The sequence below is a fragment of the Balaenoptera ricei genome, chromosome 2, assembly GCF_028023285.1.
Source record: "Balaenoptera ricei isolate mBalRic1 chromosome 2, mBalRic1.hap2, whole genome shotgun sequence".
NCBI classification, from domain to species: Eukaryota; Metazoa; Chordata; class Mammalia; order Artiodactyla; family Balaenopteridae; genus Balaenoptera; species Balaenoptera ricei.
Window position 1 is genome coordinate 124,369,677 of NC_082640.1, and position 21,860 is coordinate 124,391,536.

Below are 21,860 nucleotides of genomic sequence, written 5' to 3' on the forward strand. Positions count from 1 at the left end.
TCTCAAAAAGAATGGTTTGGACTGTAAATTTTAGAGTCATCCTACTGAATGCTTACTATGTGCCAAGAACTATTCCAAGGGCTTTCATTTATCCTCACCGTCCTGTGAGATGGGGTATAATTATTATCCCCTTTTTTAGATGAACTAAGGCTCTGAGAGGTTAAGTGATTTTCCTAATCACTAAGATCATTCAATTAGGAAGTATTAAAGGCCTATATTTGAACAACCCAGACAGTTTGATACCAAAGTCCTAGTGTTTAACCACCATAAGACACTGTACTATTTCTCTTTAGAAAGATGGGTAGAAGAACAGCGAGAGGGAGATATCCAAGCTTTTGGAAAAGGATTGAGAGGTATCAGCTTTCTAGAAAATGCGTGTATACAAACTGTCCCATAAACGGATTTCGTAGTCCCATAAACTTACAATACTGAAACATCCCATAAACTTACAATACTGAAACATCTAAGAAAAACTTTGAAGTGTAAAAATATTTCAGATTTTTATGAGCATGGGCTTTCTTAGAAAACAAAAATTCCAAGACTATTTTTCAAGTATTCTTGTGATGCTACTTTAAACACATACTAAATAATTAGTTATGTCCTGCTCAAAAAGTCAGATTATTCCATCTTTTAAAAAAGAAAATTAGTAACTCACTGTACGTTACTATATGAAGGCAGAATGAAAAGTATACTGGACTGCAATCTGTTTTGCTACTCAACAGCTGGGATGTCCCTTAACTTCTCCAAACTTCAGTTTCTTCATGTGCAGCAGAGAAATATGGTTTAGCTTGTTAAGAGGACCTAAGGAGATCAAACGGATTTCAAGTGCCTTGAGAACTATAAAGGATTACCTAAATTTAGAGTATTAATTAATTAACTAATATACAGTCATAGATTTTCAACAACCTGGATCATAAATTTATGCCACATATTCCAAAACGATAATATTTCTTTATTTCCTCTTTAATTTTTACTTCAAAATTTGGGGAAAAAAACTATAGTCTTTGGTCACATGTGAAAAAGAAAATTACACTAAAAAGATTAAGAGCAGCCATGAACAACAACTCAGGGGCTACACTTTATACTTCATTCTGTAAAACAGACCCTGTTTATCAGGTAATTAGTCCTTAAACAACCTGTGAGATTAAGTAAAATAGTTACAATAATAAAATAAAGAGGTTCAAAGGCTTCCAATAAATCTTGTTAACGTGGTTCTTAATTATATTTACTTAGAGTGAAGTTTAAATAATTACATTTATATAGTATTTTCCTGTCTCCCAGAAAGCATTTCCATATCTGATCCTCAGCAACCAGGTATGGTAGATAGATATCATCATTCTCATATAAAGAAGAAACTGAGGTTCAGAGAGATTAATTTGCACAATTGCTTTCTGACAGGAAATTGAAGTGGAAGGATGACTCCTGATCTACATGGAAAGAAAGCAATTATTTGGATGCTCTAGAGCAAAAGAAAAGCCTCAGACCTATTTATTGGCTGAGATGAGACACAGAACATTTATACATTCATGCTGTCCCAAAAGCAATATTCATTGGAGCCTGCCTGCACATCTCTAGTAGCTTTAATGTTCATAGAAAAATGAATATTCATGTCTGTTTGGGATCTCAAACTATTATTAAATTTGCAAGCAAAAACAGGACCAGTGAAGAACTGAACCAGATTATTTTTTCAGAGTGGCAAACCTAATGAAAAGTGTCCCAACCCCTCTATGATTTACCATTGCTGAGATTATTCCTTACCAAGGAAACACTTAAAAAAATTTTCTCCCAGAGCTCATTTGCTAGATTCCATAAATTAGCTGTTACAAAGAATCTGTATCAGAGAAATTCAAACCTAATAAGAGGCTTTTCTTCCAACCTACTAAAAAGGCACATTAAATACACAACATTGGCCACATTATTTTAGATAATGATGGAAAACAACAGCTGATAGCCAGTTTGGGACAAATGCCAACTGTTTCCATTTATCTGAAAATGTCAAAACTAATTGCTACAACACTCAGTTTTCAAAGAATATTGATATCTCTAAATGAGAAAGTATGTCAACCAAAAATCCTAAAAAACAGACTAAAGATAATGGTGCCTCCCTGATCTGCAATATTAGTTAAAAAAAAATTTTAGCGTCCCAAAGTAAACACATCTCAACAGCTTTACATATTTTCATATACTTTATTTTTTAAACACTTATAATTTTGCAAGCTAGCAGTAAAATATTGTCCTCAATATTTTACTAATTAGCACCGTATACCTTTTAAAGCTAACTGGAGCATTGTTTTATTTAAATGATTGTGAAATAAAATGATCATTTCAAATACCTAATTAGTCTCAACACATGAACCATTAATTATCATTATTTTTGGCTTTATGCACAAAGATGTATTTCAAAGATGAACTTAATATTAGTATCAGTTCTGTCAATCTAACAAATCAAAGTACCACAGTTTAAAGCAATATTTAACCTCTGAAATTATTATATAATTAAAGAGGCATATAAGAAAGTTGAGAAATCACTATAAAAACAAAAGATACTGCACAACTTTAGAGTCCCTTATTTTTTAGAAGAATGAGGAAAATAATGAAAATTTTCATGGTACAAGTATCAGTTACATATATGGTTTAGTATATATATGTCAGTATTCTCACGCTTTGCTTATGAGTTTGGCCTTACCAAAAAGCCATCAAAATGTCCAGGATAATTCACAGGGACAGCTGGAAGCCTGAAATAAAATTGCTCAGTGCAAAAGATCCCAAGCCATTCATATAACCAGGATATTTAACTCCTATTTTTGTTTCCATCTGAAAACCCTGTTGAAAATATGGAAAAAAATTTAACCAAACTCAAATTACTTCCACATATTAAAACAAGGGGAATTTTTCATTTCCTGTTTCCTAATAAGAGCATTCTTCAGAGCTATGGGTTTAAGTTCTAAGCTACAATCCACTACTTACTAGCATGCCTGTTTTGCATACCAGTAGAATCAAGTCCAGTTTTGCCATTTGTGGATAACTATGACAAGATACAAAAGCATGTGTTTGCCATAAATAGCTCTGGCTAACAGCAAACTGCTCACACTGAACAGATCAAATTCTCTATAAGGAGAGCTGCCTGGACCACAGCCAAATCCCACTACTAATGTTTAAGACTGCTGTATCAATTTTTTTTCAAATTTGTGAAGTATATTAAGAAATAGTAGCTGAAAGTTCCTAAACATGAGAAGTATTATTAAACTTTTGAAGGACATTTTACAAATTATTTTCATTATGACCAAATGTGCAATAAGAGCTTCCTGCTTCTTCTACTACTAGTCAACTAATTAGAAATGTAAACGTGAATTAAAAAATAACTACCCTAATTTATCCAGAGAACAAATCAGATATTGAAGAGTATTTATGTCAAAGTGCAAAAAGATAATTCCTGATCATTATTAACACATAAGGAAATAAATAAAGCTTATAAAAGTACACCTCTATAACGTTAATATTTTGTATTAGTTGGCTTTAGGATAGAATATTTTTTTAACCAAATAAACACAACAAACTGGAAAACATCACGCAAGAATGTTGTACAAAAAAATTCTTAAATGACCAGTGCAGAGATTAATAATAGCTGTTTACCCTAGGAGTTGCTTCACATGGTATTCTGCAAAATGTCCAAGGAAAACAAGGCAACATTCTGTAATATGCCACAATTTTTATTGCAACGTGGCCATTTTTGTGAGGGTGCGGTTTGATCTCAAAAACAATGTTCCATTTAAGGCTCTTTTATACAGAAATTGCCATCATGACTGATATTCAAAGTATCTTTAGTGTCGCAAGACTAACATGGTAAACATAAAACTCCTACACTTATTCAGTAGTGTACACTCAATGGAAAACAAAAAGGCATTAATAACAGCTATTTCTTTTAAGAAGATACGCAGGTAACAGGAATGAACACTGAGGTACTAGGATAAGTTGATGACACAGTTAACTTAATTGGCATTCCTTTTGGGGTGGGGGATTAAACTCATTACAAAAAAAGTGCTTTCAATGCATAGTATTATATTTGCGCTGCCATGTCACAAAAAATAGGCTTGCCAAGGCAGGTGAGGTGTATGAATGCTCAAGCCTCACAGAACTGCAATCAAGTGCAACTATAAATAATACTGAATAAAGTTTACCATCTCACCAGTGGATAATACTTTCAAGGCATTCAATTAGCTTAACCCTTTGTAGTGTTCTAAGCTATTCACATTGACATTCACATTCATTGTAGTGCTTGCTGCAAGGGAGGCATATAACCAGTTGTTTTGGCTAAAATATGATGGGAAGGCATTCCTTGGGTTCTACGTAAAGGTAACAGTATCAAACAGTCTAATGGCAATCACTGATAGGCTGCTTACATGAATGATATTTCCTTCATTCACTGTGTTGGAAGGACCCAGTGGGAAGAGGAAGAAAAAAAAAAAAAACCAAAACCTAATACTATTCCAATTGACTGAGCTGGAGAAATGGAAGCTCCTTAAGATCCAGATGGCACTTGACTGTCATTTTATAAGGGTTTTCCTTCAAGTGAAACTACTACGTTGCCTCCCAATTTCTCTCCAAGTGTTGAACGGTCCTTTATATCATCCAAGCCATTTACTTGCCACTCATGTTTAATACCTAAAAAGAAAAAACATTATCCCGTTACTTTATTATAAGTAAGAGAGGACAATTCTTAAGCACAAAATATTCAGTGTTTGTACCTGTAAATTTCTTTTTAATGGCATCTTTAGAGCTAGCATAAATCATCTTGCTTTTTAAAGGTGCACTTTCAGGAGCCCTACAGGGGGAAAAAAAATTGTTGAATCCTATTTAAAAGAAAAAAGAAAGGCAAAACTGACTATGTTAATAATAATCCTTGCATTTTAAAAGTACTTTTTTCTTTTGTTTTTACACACCAGAATATAAATACTAGGTCTTCTTTCTTAGACTCTTTTGTTTCGTATGTGGCATCGTACAAAGCATATCGGCAATCATTCAGAGGTAGCAACTTCACAAAAGATGTGTAGGGGTCCTCTACAGTATCACCAATGTCACCCACCAAGATCTGCTTTGCTTCCTCTACAATTATTTGTCTTTTGTCATCGCTTAAACAGAAGAGAACTGCTTTCTTTCTTTTTTTGATCTCCTCTTGTGTAGAAGATTTCCTTACTTTCATATCATTAAAAACTTTGATGACTTCATCATTCACTGTAACTCCAGAAGCCTGAAAATAAAGAAAGAACAGTAATTTAGAACAAGTATTTTGGTTTTAGCCAAAATTACTGTTTGCCTAGAGAGGATTCACTTTAGTCTGGCTATCAAAAGTTGCATCATACCATGTAAGTAGTCCCATCAGATTTGCAACTTTTTAAGTATCAGTATATGATGCACCTAAGGATTCTAACTCATCCTGCCCCATTCATCCTTTTTTAAAAAGGGGTTTGGAGGGTGAAGTAATTGGCAGGTAGAGGGAAAGGGACAAATACAGGCTGTCCCATCCCTGAAATGTTTCCTATTTCACTGGGTGATGTCAGAGCTTCAGGAGCAGCAGCAAAAATACCTTCTGTATTGTGTCAACCCGGCAGGCCTTAAAAAAACACTTTCGGATTTCAGTTAATGCTTCTACTATTTTTTTCTTTAAAGTCATCCTAGCCAGGGCCCTTTCCTCATAAGGAAAGAGAATCAAGTGTGAACTCCAAACCGCCCACGGCTACAACATAATTGCCTCACAGCTCAAATGCAGACGCTTCAAAACTAACGGATCGCGTGTAAAAGCTTTTTACCGCGAGAAAGCGTGTTCAAGAGTTTTCCCACCTCCTTAATCTCCCCCTAAGGGTTTTACGACAGGCCCTCAAGACCCCCACCGAAAGCGTCCAGCAAGGGCTTTACAGCACGTACCAATCTGAGAGCGCGCGTGGGAATAAAATTAGCAAGGGGAGGGCAAAGGCGGCGAGCGGGGTGGGGGTAAGGCTCGGCGGACCCTCCCGCGCCCCCAGCTGCCGCCCGCCCCACTTAGGCCCGGACCCTCGCCCCGCGACCCCCGCCCCGCGCCCAGGCCCTCCCCCCGCCCCCCCCAGGAATCCGAAGAGCGGCCGGGCCGGACCTGACGGCGGGAGGGCAGGCCGGCCGGTGGAGAGAGAGCAGCGGGGCCGCAGCGCAGGAGCGCCCACCTTGGAGGCCAAAATCAGGTTAAAATGGCGGCCTCAGGCCCAGGGCCCCGCGGTGCCGCGCGGGGGGCTGTGCTCGCCGCGCCCCGGCCCCCCGGCCCCCCGACCCCCGGCCCCTGTGTCGGCGCGCCCGCCTTACCATAGCGCCCGCGGCTGAAGCTGCGGCGGCGGCTCGGGCTCCGGCGGTGTGGCGCTGCGAAAGGAAGGAGGGGCGGCCGGGAGGCGGCGAGTGCGGGGCACGCCGGGAGTGCGGCCCAAAAGGCGGCGGCCGCTCGGGGGGCTGCGGCGAGGGCGGGGTGGTCACGTGGGCACGCCCCGGGCAGGCGCTCCAGCCCGCCGGCCCCCCCGCGTCCTCGGCCTGACCCAGCGCGCGCGCGCGCGCGCAGCCGCCCCCGCGGGCTGTGCGGCCATGGTCCGAACCCCGGGCCCCAACTCGGAGGCCTCCAACGCCGGGGCGCCACCCGTCCCGTCCGCCGGCTCCCACTGCGGGCGTTTCCACACTGCCTCCCGAGGGCCAGGGCGCAGCTCCAGGGGTTGGGCGCGTGTGAGGCGAATGGCGCTCCAAGGTGTCTCTTTTATTCCCTTGTGGTTTCCACTGAAAGGGGCTGGATTCCTCCGTTGTGGGACTTTTTGGAAAACCCCCATCAGAGATGGCGCGAATTATTTAGATCGCCTTCCATCAATTCAATGAGAATAAACACTGGGGGGGGGGCGGAGGGGGTTACCCTAGTTGATTGAATTACTCAGCAAAAACAAAATGATAAACAGAGGTGGGAAATCGCTTTCTAAAAGTCTGTGGTTGGAATAATAATAATAGGGGGAAATGTGGGGTAGTAACATCCCCTGGTAATATCCTTTTATAGATTAGACGTGGTAGGAAATTGATTGCACTCTCTGCCAGTAGTCTTCCTCAGGAGGCCCCAGCTACAACAGCTGCCATCAAATAAGTGGACCCAAGAGAAGAGTCCTCCCTCTTTGGCAACCACAACCTCTTCTAGCAAAACCCATATAACTGAGCCAAGGCTCTTCTCTAACTAAACCTTTTTGATACTTGTTACGAGTATCCATCGCATTTATCATAGAAAAAATTGGCACCGTGTACTTTGAGGAAATTTTTCATGAAGATTCAATGCTTTATGAGTGTATAATGAAAATGTTTTAAATGAAACACTTTATGTGGTTACGTTTAATAAAAGGAAGATTTAATAAAGTATTTCATTCATCAGTGTTTGGGCTAATTTATGCTACCTTTTTTCCTGAACATTTATCATTTCTACCTTTCTTCATTTGTAAAATTGGTAATATGAATTTAAAACTCTGATTAATAGTTGAACTGATTTTGTGAAGAAGACTTGCACTAAAAAAGTAGAATTGTTGAGTGACTAAAACTGTTGGAAACAAAATAGTAAGTGAGTGCAGATAAACCTTAAGGTGAACTAAGCCAGAAGTGCAGTGTAACGGCAAGAACTTCGGGCTGGGAGTTGGGAAACGAGTACTAATCTTGACACTGCCCCATCTCTGTAAATTCGAAGGGCTTTCAATCCCTGCAGACCTTCATCTGTATTATAAGCTGTGATTATCTTTAAAGTCCTTTCCAGCTTTAAAATTCAGTTTCCTAGTATGCCAGTGTTTCTCAGGAAATGGTGTGCATATGTTCTCAGGATTCAGTAAATTTAGGGATGGAAAATCATAATGAGAAGGGTTATGCCCTAGTTTGTGTGATAAATTCTTATACCCAAAAGTTAATATATTATAAATGGAGCATGTTAGGTATTGCACAGGAAACACCTATTATTTATGTCCATAGCTTGTGCTTATTTTCTTAATGGGAAGATTGACTTAGTTTATTTTTATTTTATTTTATTTTTATAAATTTATTTATTTTGTTTATTTATTTTTGGCTGCGTTGGGTCTTCGTTGCTGTGTGTGGGCTTTCTCTAGTTGCAGCGAGTGGGGGCTACTCTTCGTTGCGGTGCATGGGCTTCTCATTGTGGTGGCTTCTCTTGTTGTGGAGCACAGGATCGAGGCACACGGGCTTCAGTAGCTGTGGCACACGGGCTCAGCAGTTGTGGCGCAGGGGCTTAGTTGCTCCGCGGCATGTAGGATCATCCTGGACGAGGGCTCGAACCTGTGTCCCCTGCATTGGCAGGTGGATTCTTTACCACTGCACCACCAGGGAAGTCCCTTAACTTAGTTTAGAGACAAAAATTGGGAAGAAATTTCCCAATGTCTAAGCATGAGTCTTAAGCAAGTAGGTAATAATACTTTACATTAGGTGGTACATTACAGTTTATGAAACCTTTCCTTTTCTTGATGTCTCTTGAGGCTCCGAGAGAATCATGGAGAATGAATCTCCAGAGCTCCAGACATTTGCTCTGTGTGGGTATCAGCAGTTTTCCTTCTTGAACTCTTCCTCTCAGGGTCCCCCTCCTTTCTCAGCCTTGAATTTTGCATCAAAGAGATTCTACAGGGGCTACAGCCCCAGCAGAGACCAGGTCTGGGGACATGGGGAGCTAGATTAGGTGTTAGAACCTCGCCTACCAAAGCTGGGGATTCTGAAGATGTTAATTCCCCCCCCCCTCAGCTGTGATATCAACCCCTTTCCAAGCCTCCCTGTCCCTCTCCCCTTCCCCAGAGTTCACACTTCCCATGTACTAGGATTCTTTTCCTGAAGATGTTTTCTTGTCTTTGCACATATTTCATTGCCTTGTAATCACTTGTTTACGTGTTCTGCCACCCCAGTAGATTGGAAGCTCCTTCCAGGATCGGAGTCCTACTCATCTTTGGATTTCTGGAATCTGGTACATAGTAGGTGCTCAATAGATGATAAAGTAACAACTTTAAGGTGCTTTAGTGCTATAAAGAGAATAAAAAGGAAGCTCCCGAAGACTGCAAGGCCTTTCTACGTGCCCTTGTGAGGCCAGATCTTAGACCGTCAGAGTCAGTAACAACTCTTCACACCTGTTGTTTATAACCAGAACTTACCGCCACTTGGTAAAGCGACAGCATTACCAAGCATTGATGCATGAATTTTGGCCTCTGTGTGGTGGAGGGGTCTGAGTGTCAGACATCATGTGTATCAGTTTCCTGTGGCTGCTGTAACAAATTACCACACATTTAGTGGCTTAAAACAACACAAACTTATTGTCTTACAGTTCTGGAGGTCAGATGTGAGAAATGACTCATGGGGCTAAAAGCAGCACTTCATTGCTTTTGGAAGCTGTAGGAGGAAAATCTGTTTCCTTGCCTTTTCCAGCTTCTAGAGGCTGCCCACATTCCCTGGTTTGTGGCCCCCTGAGAGCACCTCTGCTTCAGTCATCACATCTCTGATTCTCTCTCTCCTGCCTTCCTCTTTCACTGCTAAGGACCACTGAGATTACCACTGGGTAATTTAGGATAATCTCCCATCTCAAAAATCATTTACTTAACCACATCCACAAAGTCCCTTTTGCTGGACTTCCCTGGTGGCGCAGTGGTTAAGAATCCGCCTGCCAATGCTGGGGACACGGGATCGAGCCCTGGTCCGGGAAAATCCCACATGCCATGAAGCAACTAAGCCCATCTGCCACGAGGACTGAGCCTGTGCTCTAGAGCCTGTGAGCCACAACTACAGAGCCCGCATGCTGCAACTACTGAAGCCCCTGTGCCTAGAGCCCGTGCTCTGCAACAAGAGAAGCCACTGCAATGAGAAGCCCGTGCACCACAACGAAGAGTAGCTACCGCTCACCGCAACCAGAGAAAACCCGTGCGCAGCAATGAAGACCCAACGCAGCCAAAAATGAATAAATACATAAATAAATTTATTTTTTTTAAAAAGTCCCTTTTGCTATGTCGGGTAACATATTCACAGGACAGGGACATCTTTGGGGAGCCGTTATTCTGCCTACCGTACCACATCTGTTCTCTTTAGCAGTTTCAAGCCCAAGGAAATGATTAACGGGTGGGACAGAAGGACCCTAAACAATCCCGTACTAGAAGGCACACGTCTAAACTCTAACTTTCCATTTGCTGGACCACACATGGTTGACAGCAACAAAAAACCATTAGGAACTAAGTGAGAGTAACTTCAAAGAGGATGGATCAGCTCTGACACAGCAGTGGTGCAATCTCGGGCTGTTTCCATTTAGTTAACTGCTCCACGGCTGTTTCCTCGTGTGTAAAATGGGGCTTATGTTACCTCCTCCCTCTCAGGGTTGTGGTGAGGATCAAGTGAGATAATGTACGTAAAGCTCCTTCCAGCACAGGAAAAGGTACCCTGGGGCCATTACCATCAGTGCAGAGTGAAGGGGAGAGCATGATTTTACCAACTCACAGCCAACAGTCATGAAGCAATCCCAAGTCTCACTGGTATTGTTTTGTAAGACTCAGCTAAAGTTTTTGCTCAAGATTTCTTAGAAAATTGGAAAAGTGAATACCCGTAATGCATATTCTCCCACAAAACAGACTAGATGGAGTTTCTGTGGCATGTAAAATTTCAGAATCATTTTTCAAGTCTTCAGTAAAACAGTGAATCTGGAAGATTATGTAGATAAATTCTGTTCAAGCCCCACTCCCTGTCAAGACACATCATACTCAGCTCCCACAGCCACTTCCTGACAAAGACAAGTGTAAACGTAAAGATGCTCATCACTTCCAAATGTACTTTTCTACCCACATACCTGCTTCATTTGACATCTCTTTCCTAGCCCACACCTGAGCTAAAAGACGGGTCAGGAGGAAAGTCATGCATTTTTCTAAATCCAAGTTTGAACTTAGAACTAGAAAATAAACATTGTGGGAGATGTGTGTTGGAGTCTGATCTCTGTGACTCACTCCCTGATCCACAAAACTCACTTTGCGTCTTCCATGTCTCATCCTTAGTTCTTTCTAATTTAGGAAGATGACTTCACAATAAAGGAACTTAGCAGTCTATGTCAAGGGAAGAGGGGATGAGGTAGAGGGTAGCAGTAGTGAAATGTAGTAAGTAGTGAAATGTAATTCAAAATGGTCTCAAACTCTACAGTTATAAATGCTAGTTTCAATTTATTTACTCGCAAACACATTTATCAGATCCACCTATCAGTTGTTTCTGATATTAATTGAATTCGTTATAAGTAGCAACTGGTTACCTAAATTATACAAACCATACAAAAACAGCATCTGAGAAAAGAAACTTGCTAGTAATTTATTTAAGGTGGAGAGCCTTTGTTGAGCTTACTTTATTACAAAAGCTGTGGATTTTTATATCCCAGAGAATCATACAGACATGAAAAATGTAACATACTAAAACTGTATGTTAACAGACATGAATAAGAGTAGGCAAGAGATCGAAAACCAAATCAAGAATGAGAAGAGTTTATTCATTTCATTCATTCATTCATTCCTTTATATCATTCACTGAGCATCTCTGCTAGGGTAAAGAATGCAAGGATAAGAATAACACAGTCCCTGCCTTGAAGAAAGTCAGTTCTGTGAGAATACATCAAGGAAGCCAGTATCTATGGGACAATCCCACGCATGCTCCAGTGGGGTATGTACAGGATGCCTTGGGAGCAGAAGGAAGGCCAGCTCAGTTTGGAGCGAGTTGGGTCTTTTTTTTTTTTTTTTTTGGCTGCGTTGGGTTTTCGTTGCTGTGCCCGGGCTTTCTCTAGTTGCGGTGAGCGGGAGCTACTCTTAGTGAGTGTGCGGGCTTCTCATTGCTGTGGCTTCTCTTATTGCGGAGCATGGGCTCTAGGCGTGCAGGCTTCAGTAGTTGTGGCACGTGGGCTCAGTAGTTGTGGCATGCAGGCTCTAGAGTGCGGGCTCAGTAGTTGTGGCACACGTGCTTAGTTGCTCTGCAGCATGTGGGATTTTCCTTGACCAGGGCTCGAACCCGTGTCCCCTGCATTGGCAGGCGGATTCTTAACCACTGCACCACCAGGGGAGTCCCATGAGTTGGGTCTTAAGGGATAAGTGGAAGTTAACTAGGCAGATAGGGACAGGACATTCAAAGCAGAGGGAACCAAATGTACAAAGCCTCAGCAGTACCAGTATAAAGCACAAGAAACCTCAAGTTGCTAGCTACGACTGGAGCCTATGAGCTTGGTAGAGAATGAAGATGGAGTAGTAGGAGGTACCAGTTCTTGTGAGCTTTGTATACAACCGTACAGTCAGAATTGCATTCTGCAGGGCATAAGGGAGACAATAAAGACTTTTCAAAGGTGTTTTTTTTTTGCGCGTGCTCCGGCCAGCCCGTCGGACGCTGCCAGGCTCGCGGGCGGGGCGCAGCTTGAGGGTTCGGGGAAACTTTGTCACCCTGGTCCCGGAGAAAGCAGCGTCCGGCTTGCCGGGCAGCTCGCAGGGCGGGGACCTGGCCTGCAAGGAGGAACAGGGGGCAGAAGGAGTACCTCACGGGACCAGAGTGGCTGCTCCAGTAATAAAGAACCCCTTTTGAGGTGTTGTGATGCACGGAGGGACTTGGTGGAGTTCTTCGGGCTGAACAGCAAATTAAAGATAACTTGCGAGAGGTCAAAGCCCAGATTCACAGCTGCACAAGTCATCACCGGGAATGCCTTCGAAGCCATGAGGTGTGGCTGTATGAACAGGTAGATCTCATCTATCAGCTTAAAGAGGAGATGCTTCAGCAGCAGGTCCAACAGCTCTACCGGTTACTGGGCCGGTTCAATTGTCTTATTCATCAGCTGGAGCGCACCCAAAACAAAGATGTAGCCAATCAAGTCTCCGTGTGCCCGGAGAGACTGGGCAGTTTGACCCTTAAACGTGAAGATTCGACTGTCCTACTCTTTGAAGCCAATAATAACTGCCCTGCACCAGGCAATCACCACGTTTGGGTCTCTCAAAACCATTCAAATTCCTGAGCACCTGATGGCTCATGCTAGCTCATCAAATATTGGGCCCTTCCTGGAGAAAAGAGGCTATATCGCATTGGACAGCAGAAGTCAGCATCCAGCACCACAGCGGTCCCTCTCATCGAATGGCTCCTTGGAAGCAAACCTGCCAGCGGTTGCCAGGCTCCTTACATACCCAGTACCAATCTGCAGGACTGGCTCACCCAAAAGCAGACCTTGGAGAATAGTCAGACTTCTGCTAGAGCCTGCAATTTCTTCAATAATGTCTGGGGCAACCTAAAAGTCTTGGAAAACTGGCTCCACAAGAGTCAGCAACAAGAAGTTTCTGTTGCTGGTAAACAAGTTACCAAAAGTGTAACAGCTATTCTACTACCAGTTCTTACTCCAGTGAAATTGAAAAGGTTGGAGATCTAGTGCTTCTTGATCAAGATGAGGTGGAGCTTTCTGATTGGCTGGTGACTCCCCAGGAATCCCATAAGCTTGAGAAGCCTGCGAATGGCAGCTGTGAAACCAGTGAGAAGTTTAAGCTCTTGTTCCAGGTGTTCCAGGAGTCCTATAGTGTGAATGATTGGCTCGTCAAGCCTGATTCCTGTACCAGTTGTCAGGGTAAAAAGCCCAAAGGTGTGGAGATTGAGAACCTGGGCAATCTGAAGTGCCTGAATGACAACTTGGAGGCCAAGAAACCCTTGGCCACTCCCAGCGTGATTACTGAGGATTGGCTTGTCCAGGATCATCAAGACCCATGTAAAGTAGAGGAGGTCTGCAAAGCCAGTGAGCCCTGTACAAGCTTTGCAGAGTGCGTGTGTGATGAAAATTTTGAGAAGGAAGCTCTGTGTAAATGGCTTCTGAAGAAAGAAGGAAAGGATAAAAAAGGTATGCCTGTGGAACCAAAACCTGAACCTGAGAAACATAAAGATTCCCTGAATATGTGGCTTTGTCCATCCAGAAGAGAGGAAACAACAAGCTAAGGCACCAAAGGCAATGGCTTCTTCTAGAATTGCTGATTCCTTCCAAGTCATAAGGAACAGTCCCTTGTCAGAGTGGCTCATTACCCCCTCATGCAAAGAAGGATGTCCCAAGGAAGTGCCTCTTACAGAGGACAGAGCTGGCATACCATAGCTTACAAGCCACTTGGCCACTTCCTGGTGTCCCTTTAACACGGCTGACTGGGTCTTGCCAGGAAAGAAGACGGGAAATCTTAGCCAGTTATCCTCAGGAGAAGACAAATGGCTACTTCGAAAGAAGGCCGAGGAAGTATTATTTAATTCGCTCCTACAGGAGGAACACAACTTTCCCCCAGACCGTTACGGCCTCCCAGCAGTTTGTGATCTCTTTGCCTGTATGCAGCTTAAAGCTGATAAAGAAAAATGGTTGTATTGAACTCCTCTACAGATGTGAAGGAATGGAGTACTAGAGTCAAGCAAATTTTCTGCAGATTATCACAAATCCATGAGCTGAGTGACTGCGGCTTGCCAAATCATTGCGTTTCTGGGTCTGATGTAGTTCCTTTTCTGCCTAATTTTGAACTAGTGAAGAGAAATAATAAGTCATCAAATTATGTTACCATGTAAAAGAAAAAGGCTGTTTGTTGACGCTGAGGTGATTCAGTTTCTTCTTACAGAAGTATTAATTCACCCCTACACTAGAAACACAGCATCATAGTGGGTAGGTCTTTTTCATAAGCCTCCACAGCTCCTTAGTTTGGGTTGTTGTTAGAAGTACATTAAAGCACTGTAGTTTTAAAAATGAAATAGTTCTATAATCAAGGTGTGTTGATGTATTCTAAAACTAGTAAACTTACCTAACCTTTTGATTGCCCTTCTTTGGATGCTTCCCTTGTTGTGGGTTTTCTTCCATTAACGGTGAATTCTTCTGTTTAATTAATATAATTTAATATAGTATAATATATTTCACACAAATAATTAACCTTGCCAATATAGTGGTTTTTCTTACCAAAACATATATTAACAATCTTGGCAATTTTTGACATTAATTACAAAACATTTTAGCTTACATGCCAGATTCTACATTATTTTTCTTTTTTTGAAACAAACTCAGCTATTGCAAGTTTCATCTTAATTCCCTTCTCTAAACGCTATTATTAAAGTATCTAGACAGCTCTTTCAGAAGGGCTCCATATTGCTTGAAGACTATATTCAGGGTAAATCCTAGCCTCTTTCAAAATATTCTGAAGAACTACAGTAGGAAGAGCCCCAGTGCTGACTAATCAAAAAGCAAAAGGCAAGACATGTTGGAAATGTAGTACTTGAATTATTCACTATCCTAAGTGTTACTGGTGCATCCTGTGTAAATGGAAGCTGAACTGGAAACCTGGTGCTTTTAACTAGGCATAAATTAAATGTCCTCTCACTGCAAGCATAGCATACCTATTCCTTATAATGCAGTGACATTTTAGTGAATAGGCTGTTTTGAACACTGTGCCTTGGGGTGTTTATTGAAGCTTTATGAAAACTATTGATGTTTCCTTAGTATCCTTAAAATTATGTCCATGCTTTAAAAAGTTTCTCTGTAGGAGAGGAATGGTATTTATACCATGTTTTAAAATTCTGTAAGATGAGACATCTTAGTTGCTTTCCAGGCTTTTAAACTATTAAGCCGCTCAACTTGCCTATGTGTTATTGGAAATACTTTAAAAGTTTGTGATGTGGTCATCTAGAAAGCCCTTTTGGGGAAACTTCACAGTCCCAGTGTCATTGCCATACAGCTTCCTTAGAATTCTTGAACCACAGCTGAAATGAGCCTATTATTTTTAGTTCCCCCAGATACCATTTAGAACTTTAAAACTAAAGGTGGTGGGTAAAAACTTAAGGAGCCTTTCCATTATCTTAGGTTGCAGGAAACTTTGTAGTATTTGAGGTTTAACACATTGTGTATCACTAAATTAACATTAATCACTATGCTAATGAGTATGTAAAACACTGTTTTGCGTTGATGCATTTTGTACCTCCCTCCATTAAAAGTATAACAGCCAAAAAAAAAAGGTGTTTTTTTAATAACAGCTATGTTGAGATATTGTTCACATACCATAAAATTCATCATTTTAAAGTGCACCATTCAATGCTTCTGAGTATATTCACAGTTGTGCAACCATCACCACAATCTAATTTTAGAACATTTTACTCACCCCCCAAAAGAAAACCCCATATCCATTAGCAGTCCCTCTACATTCCCTCCTCCCCTCAGTCCCTGGCAACCACTAATCTAGATTTTTGTAGATTTTCCTGTTGTGAACATTTCAGATGAATGGAATCATATGTAGTCTTTTGTGACTGACTTCTTTCACTTAGCATAATGTTTTCAAGGTTCATCCATGTTGTAGTATATGTCAGTAATTCATTCTTTTTTATGGTCAAATAATATTCTGTTGCATGGATATACCACATTTGCTTTATCCATTCATCAGTTGATGGGCATTTCAGTTGTTTGCACTTTTTGGCTATTGTGAATATTGCTACCATGAACATTTGTGTACAAATTTTTGTGTGAACATATATTTTCATTTCTTTGGGATATACACCTAGGAGTGGAATTACTGGGTCATATGGTAACTTCATTTTTAACCATCTCTCAAACGTTTCCAAAGTGGCCACACCATTTCACAATCTCACCCACAATGTACAAGGGTTCCAATTTCTCTATATCCTTACCAACACTTGCTATTGTTCGTCTTTTTTATTTTAGCCATCCCTGTGAGTGTGAAGTGGTATCTTATTGTGGTTTTGATGTGGATTACCCTAACGGTTAATGTTGAGCATCTTTTCATGTGCTTATTGGCCATTTGTACACCTTCTTTGGAGAAATGTCTATTAATATCCTTAGTCCATTTTTTTCATTGTTATTTGTCTTTTTATTGAGTTGTAAGAGATTTTTAAAATATATTCTGGATATGTCCCTTATTAGACATATGATTTGCAGAAACATTCTCCCATTCTGTGGATTGTGGGCTGTCTTTTCACTTTCCTAATGGTGTCCTTTTTTTTAATTGAAGTATAGTTAGTATAGAATATTATATTTCTTAATGGTGTCCTTTGAAGCTGAAAACTGAAATTTTGATAAAGTCAAGTTTATCTAGTTTTTCTTCTGCTGCTTGTACTTTTGGTGTTATAAGAAACCATTGCCTAATCTAGGTTTATAAAGTTTACTCCCATGCTTTTTGTTTTTAGTTTTTTCTAAGAATTTTATAGTTCCAGCTTCACAGATAGGTTTATGATCTATTTTGAGTTAATTTTTTAGTATGTCAATGTAGGGGTCCAACTTCATTCTTTTGCATGTGGATATCCAGTTGTCTCAGAACCATTTGCTGAAAAGATTATTCTTTCCCTTAAATTTGTTTTTTAAATGCTGTTATAGGTATGCTGGCAATGACATTCTAAAATGCTATTAACTCTTAGATTTATGATTGCTTGCTGACAAATTAAATTGACAACAAGAAAAGAATTTCTCTTGTATTTCACAACTAGATGACTTGTGTGTCTGAAAATTAATTTCTCAATAAGCATGTCAGGAATGTAGTTTTGTTTTCTAAGTATTGAGTTTCTACCGTGCGCCAGAAAATGTGCTTGGCGCTGAGTATAAAATGAACAAAACAGACACAGCCCCTGCCTTCATGGATCCTGTAGTCTAGTGAGAAATTAACAGGGGGTCCTGATATAGTTTAGGGAAATTGAGGAAGGCTTCTCTGGTTGAAGAGTCCCCCCAAAAAACAACAGCATGAAAAGAAGACTGAGCAAGGAAGGAGCTTGACCTTTGGGGGAAAATAAAAGGCCACTGGAGCTACAATGTTCCAGACAAGGAGAGAAATACAAGATGAGGCTGAATAAGTGGTCAGGGCCGGTGAATGGAGGACCTGTAAATCATTTCCCAAACCGTCCGTGAAGGCTTCCCGGTGTCCCAGCAAACTCTCGGGGACGCCGCTTTTGCTTTGAATTTTAAGGGAAACATAGCGCCATCTGTCGGACACAAAGGGAACTACTCAATCGTGCTGGTTTACACTTTAATTTCAGATGCCTCTACGTTCCATCCAAGGGGTACTCGGCAGCTGGTGTGATAAAAAGCAAGTCCCTCGGGAAAATCAGTGTGGAGCTGGAAATGAGGGTGATTGTGTCCAACCCGATTCCAAGGTTTGAGAACTTAAGCAGTGCCCAGCAGGTGCAAAGCTGCTAAGACATAAATATTGTTTGAACCTAATTACTTAATAAACAGAACTGGTAGGTATTTCTTTTGGCCCACGAATGCCCTGAAAAAACTATTATGATATTAAGGCCACCGTGAACAGAGAAAAGTTGGGAGCCTCTACTGTTAAGGATGTTGGGGCTTTATTCCAAGTGTTACAGGCAGTTATTAAAAGGTTTGAAACAGGGAGAGTGACATGGAGGCTTTAAGTTTTTCTAGTAAAGTGATATTTTAAAAATCTAGACATTTTACCTAAAGTGATTTTGCTTTCAATTACTTGTTCAATTTTAAAAATGTCTTAGGTTTAAACTCTAATTAAGGACTCCAGTGTTTTCCTCCCTAACAGACACTTTTGCCCCAAGGTGAGAGACCAATCAAGAACCCAAGCAGAGGTGGGCTTCTTTCACTGGCTTAAAGTTGTTCCTCCCTCCACAAACTGTCCACAAAAAAGGAGAGAAGGGGCAGGACCCACTACTCTGATGGCTCTTGGTTCACTTAATGTTGGAAAGGATGGAACAGAATTTTAAACATAGGTTAGGCCTGGAAAGCTGCCTCCTTTTTAAGTTGCTTGAAATTTGTATCCTCTCAAATGGGTTTGACAATTGTAGCAGAGATTGCTGGTCCTACCAGTGTCCACTGGCCCCCTTCTACTTTAATAAAAGAGCATCAGTCTCCATTTTATTTGGAGTTATGCCCCCCTCCCCAGCTAACAGACTGAATTTTCCAGCCTCTTTTGACTAGGAGATGTGGCCATGTGACCAATTCAACTGACGATATGTGACCTTCCCAGAAAGCTGCTTAAAAGGAGCTGAGTTAGCTGGAAGGTGTATTCTCTTTGCCCTTCTGCCCTTCCTTCTTTTGGCTTGTGGCACAGATTTGATGGTTGGAGTACTACCAGCCCTCTTGGACCATGAGATGACCTTGAGAATGAAAGCCAGATGCTAGGGTGATGGAGCAGAAAGGTAGGGGGAGCCTGTGTCTGTGATAACTGTGGAGCTACCATACTAGTCCTGGACAGCCTTCCTCTGGACTTATATATGTTAACCTAAAACAAATAGATATTTCTCCAGCAAAGATGGGTTTATTCAGGATCAGCAAAGAATTGCAGTTCAGGGTCTGCAACCATGGTGAGCCGCATGCAGTTCCTCTCTGGGCAAGGGAAGGAGAATGCTTTTTATTTTTATTTATTTATTTTGTGGCCACGTTGTGCAGCTTGCTGGATCTTAGTTTCCCAACTAAGGGGTTGAACCCCGGGCCACAGCAGTAAAAGCTCAGAGTCCTAACTACTGGACCACCAGGGAACTCCCTGGAGAATGCATTTTATATGAAAGGAAGTGGGCGGACTCTAGTAAACAAAGGGTCTATGGTTTTTCATTGGCTGAGTCCTTGCCGGGAAAGAAAAGTCTTTCTTCTTCCTCTGGGGGCTCTGCTAACCTCGCAGGGCATGAGAGCTCCCCCTTTTGGTCTCCCAACTTTATTTAATTGAGGTTTCTGTTGATTCATTTTTTATATACATATTTGACAGAGAAATTTCTGTCTTATTCAAGCCGCTGTTACTTGGTCTGGACTGTTTTTTGTTTTATGCCACAAAATCTATCCTAATAGTCCTCATGTATGATTACCCAAAATAAGGTCACAGCCATTGAACCCTTTCCCCAAGGTGGGGATTGCCAGTTTCACAGATGGGTTTTATTCAGTATCAAAGAATATTTTTTTCCTCTGGAAACTGTTTCAGCCCCAACTTTATTCTCAATATTTTTTTTTCTTTTTTTTTAAAATTTTATTTATTTATTTATTTATTTATTTATGGCTGTGTTGGATCTTCGTTTCTGTGCAAGGGCTTTCTCCAGTTGCGGCAAGCAGGGGCCACTCTTCATCGCGGTGCGCGGGCCTCTCACTGTTGTGGCCTCTCTTGTTGCGGAGCACAGGCTCCAGACGCGCAGGCTCAGTAATTGTGGCTCATGGGCCCATTTGCTCCGCGGCACGTGGGATCTTCCCAGACCAGGGCTCGAACCCGTGTCCCCTGCACTGGCAGGCAGATTCCCAACCACTGCGCCACCAGGGAAGCCCTATTCTCAATATTTTTAGCCAGTGCCCTCCTGTGTCATTATTTAGGCAGGAGAGAGAGAGAGGAAAATCCTTTCCCATCTTGATATAAAAATATTTTCTTATATATTCTTCAAATAATTTTGAAGTTTTGTTTTTTGCATTTAGGCCTCTAATTGAGTGACTCTGAAGGAACACCATAGAAGAGCACCAGAGAACAGGCTTTTATTGGGCTATCCAAAATGCTCAAGAGGAATGCTTGTGTGGTTGGCTGGGTCGTATGACAATCTTTGTCCTTGGAAACCCCTTTCCAAACCAATGAGGACAGTTTGCCTTGGCTGTGTAGAAACATACTTTTTGACCCAAATTTGAAAAATCCCTATGAAATAGGAATAACCAAAGGAAGTACTTGAAATTATTAAAAGATTTTTAAAACCCTTGGTCTCTTTTTGACCATTTATCCCTTTTCGGCAGTAGCTCAGAATATTTTTAAAAATGTAATGATTGCATTATTTATCTATGTAAGATAATTTTGCTAAAGCCTTCATCTCAAAAGTTTGCCCTTCAAGATTCTGCCCCTGGAATTCCTACCTTCAAACATGCCCATTTAGAGAGACAAAGAGCTCTTGTTACGTTTGGGGTGGGGGCAGTGGAAGATGTTTTTGAATCTACTAGGAAAGAGTTCAAGCTCAGAGTCTTTGATCTGCTGGGATTTCTAACACATGTGAACCCTCAACACACTTTCTCTAATTCTACCAGATGTAGCCAAGTTGTTCAGAGAGAGTCCATCAACTCATAAGTTGCTTTAGTTACAGATCTCTTGCTTTATATTATACAGGATGGATTTCCAGATGTTCTTTTGATTTGTAGTTTGCTCATTTCCCTCCAAGAAATTGTCAAGAAATGGTCTGGACTAGTGGACCCTTTATCTTTGTTTGCCCTAGGAGGTGGCATTGTTAGGGCACTTGGCAAGTTAAATACAGTATTTTGTACACTCTGACACTGTTATTGTTTAGACTTTAGAGAGAAAAAGAACAGAGTTGAAATGGAGGAAGAGTATTAGGAAAGAAGCAGATGGCTTGAAAAAAAATTTTTTTTCTTCCTCTGAAATAAAATGAGACTGCCCAGCCTTACTGAGATCCAGGAGATCTCAGGATGAAGTTAAATATGCAGTTGTAATACGACCCAGCACACATCTCTTGGCTTTCCTGCAGATTTAACAGCCATGCTATTTTATTGAGTATCCACTATGTGCCTGGCACTTTATTGGCCCAACTCTTTCTACAGAAAGGCTTAACCAACTCATTACTAACTCTAATGGTAAACTAAGCAGAGAATTCAGTGATAGTCCTTGAAGCAGACATAAAAGTGTTCAAAGAGGTACATTCTGGTTGTATCTGTTTATCTGTCCTTTCAATTAAGAACAGATACTTGAGACTTAGGAGACATTTTCATTTCTACCAATTCTCAACTTTTAATAACCAAAAATAAGCACCATTATAAAATGAGATAGAGAACATTGAATACTCAACTGTCTCTGCAGCTTCCATTTTGCCCTGAGAGAGGCAAAAATACTTCATTGATGAGCTTACGTCACTAGCAT

At 41.1% G+C, this 21,860-nt stretch overlaps 1 protein-coding gene and 1 pseudogene across 1 annotated transcript; one reads left to right on the forward strand and one right to left on the reverse strand.

The window, feature by feature from the left end:
• Positions 1 to 3,689: 3,689 nt before the first annotated feature.
• On the reverse strand, positions 3,690 to 6,464 carry CFL2 (cofilin 2). The gene is made up of 4 exons (XM_059914085.1): positions 6,331 to 6,464; positions 4,941 to 5,248; positions 4,746 to 4,822; positions 3,690 to 4,662 (listed from the first exon to the last, which is right to left on the reverse strand). The coding sequence occupies exons 1-4, from the start codon at positions 6,331 to 6,333 to the stop codon at positions 4,550 to 4,552; spliced, it is 501 nt and encodes a 166-aa protein (XP_059770068.1). The 5' UTR covers positions 6,334 to 6,464; the 3' UTR covers positions 3,690 to 4,549.
• Positions 6,465 to 12,245: 5,781 nt separating this feature from the next.
• LOC132360830 (nuclear receptor coactivator 4-like) lies at positions 12,246 to 14,562 on the forward strand (annotated as a pseudogene).
• The last annotated feature ends 7,298 nt before the right edge of the window (positions 14,563 to 21,860 follow it).

Bases quoted from the DNA above. Each gene is read 5' to 3' on its own strand.
- CFL2 (XM_059914085.1), bottom strand. The intron at 4,823-4,940 runs GTGTGTAAAAAC...TTCCCCCTGTAG, and splicing joins GACCTAGTATTTATATTCTG to GGCTCCTGAAAGTGCACCTT. The intron at 4,663-4,745 runs GTACAAACACTG...TTTTCTTTTTAG, and splicing joins CATTAAAAAGAAATTTACAG to GTATTAAACATGAGTGGCAA.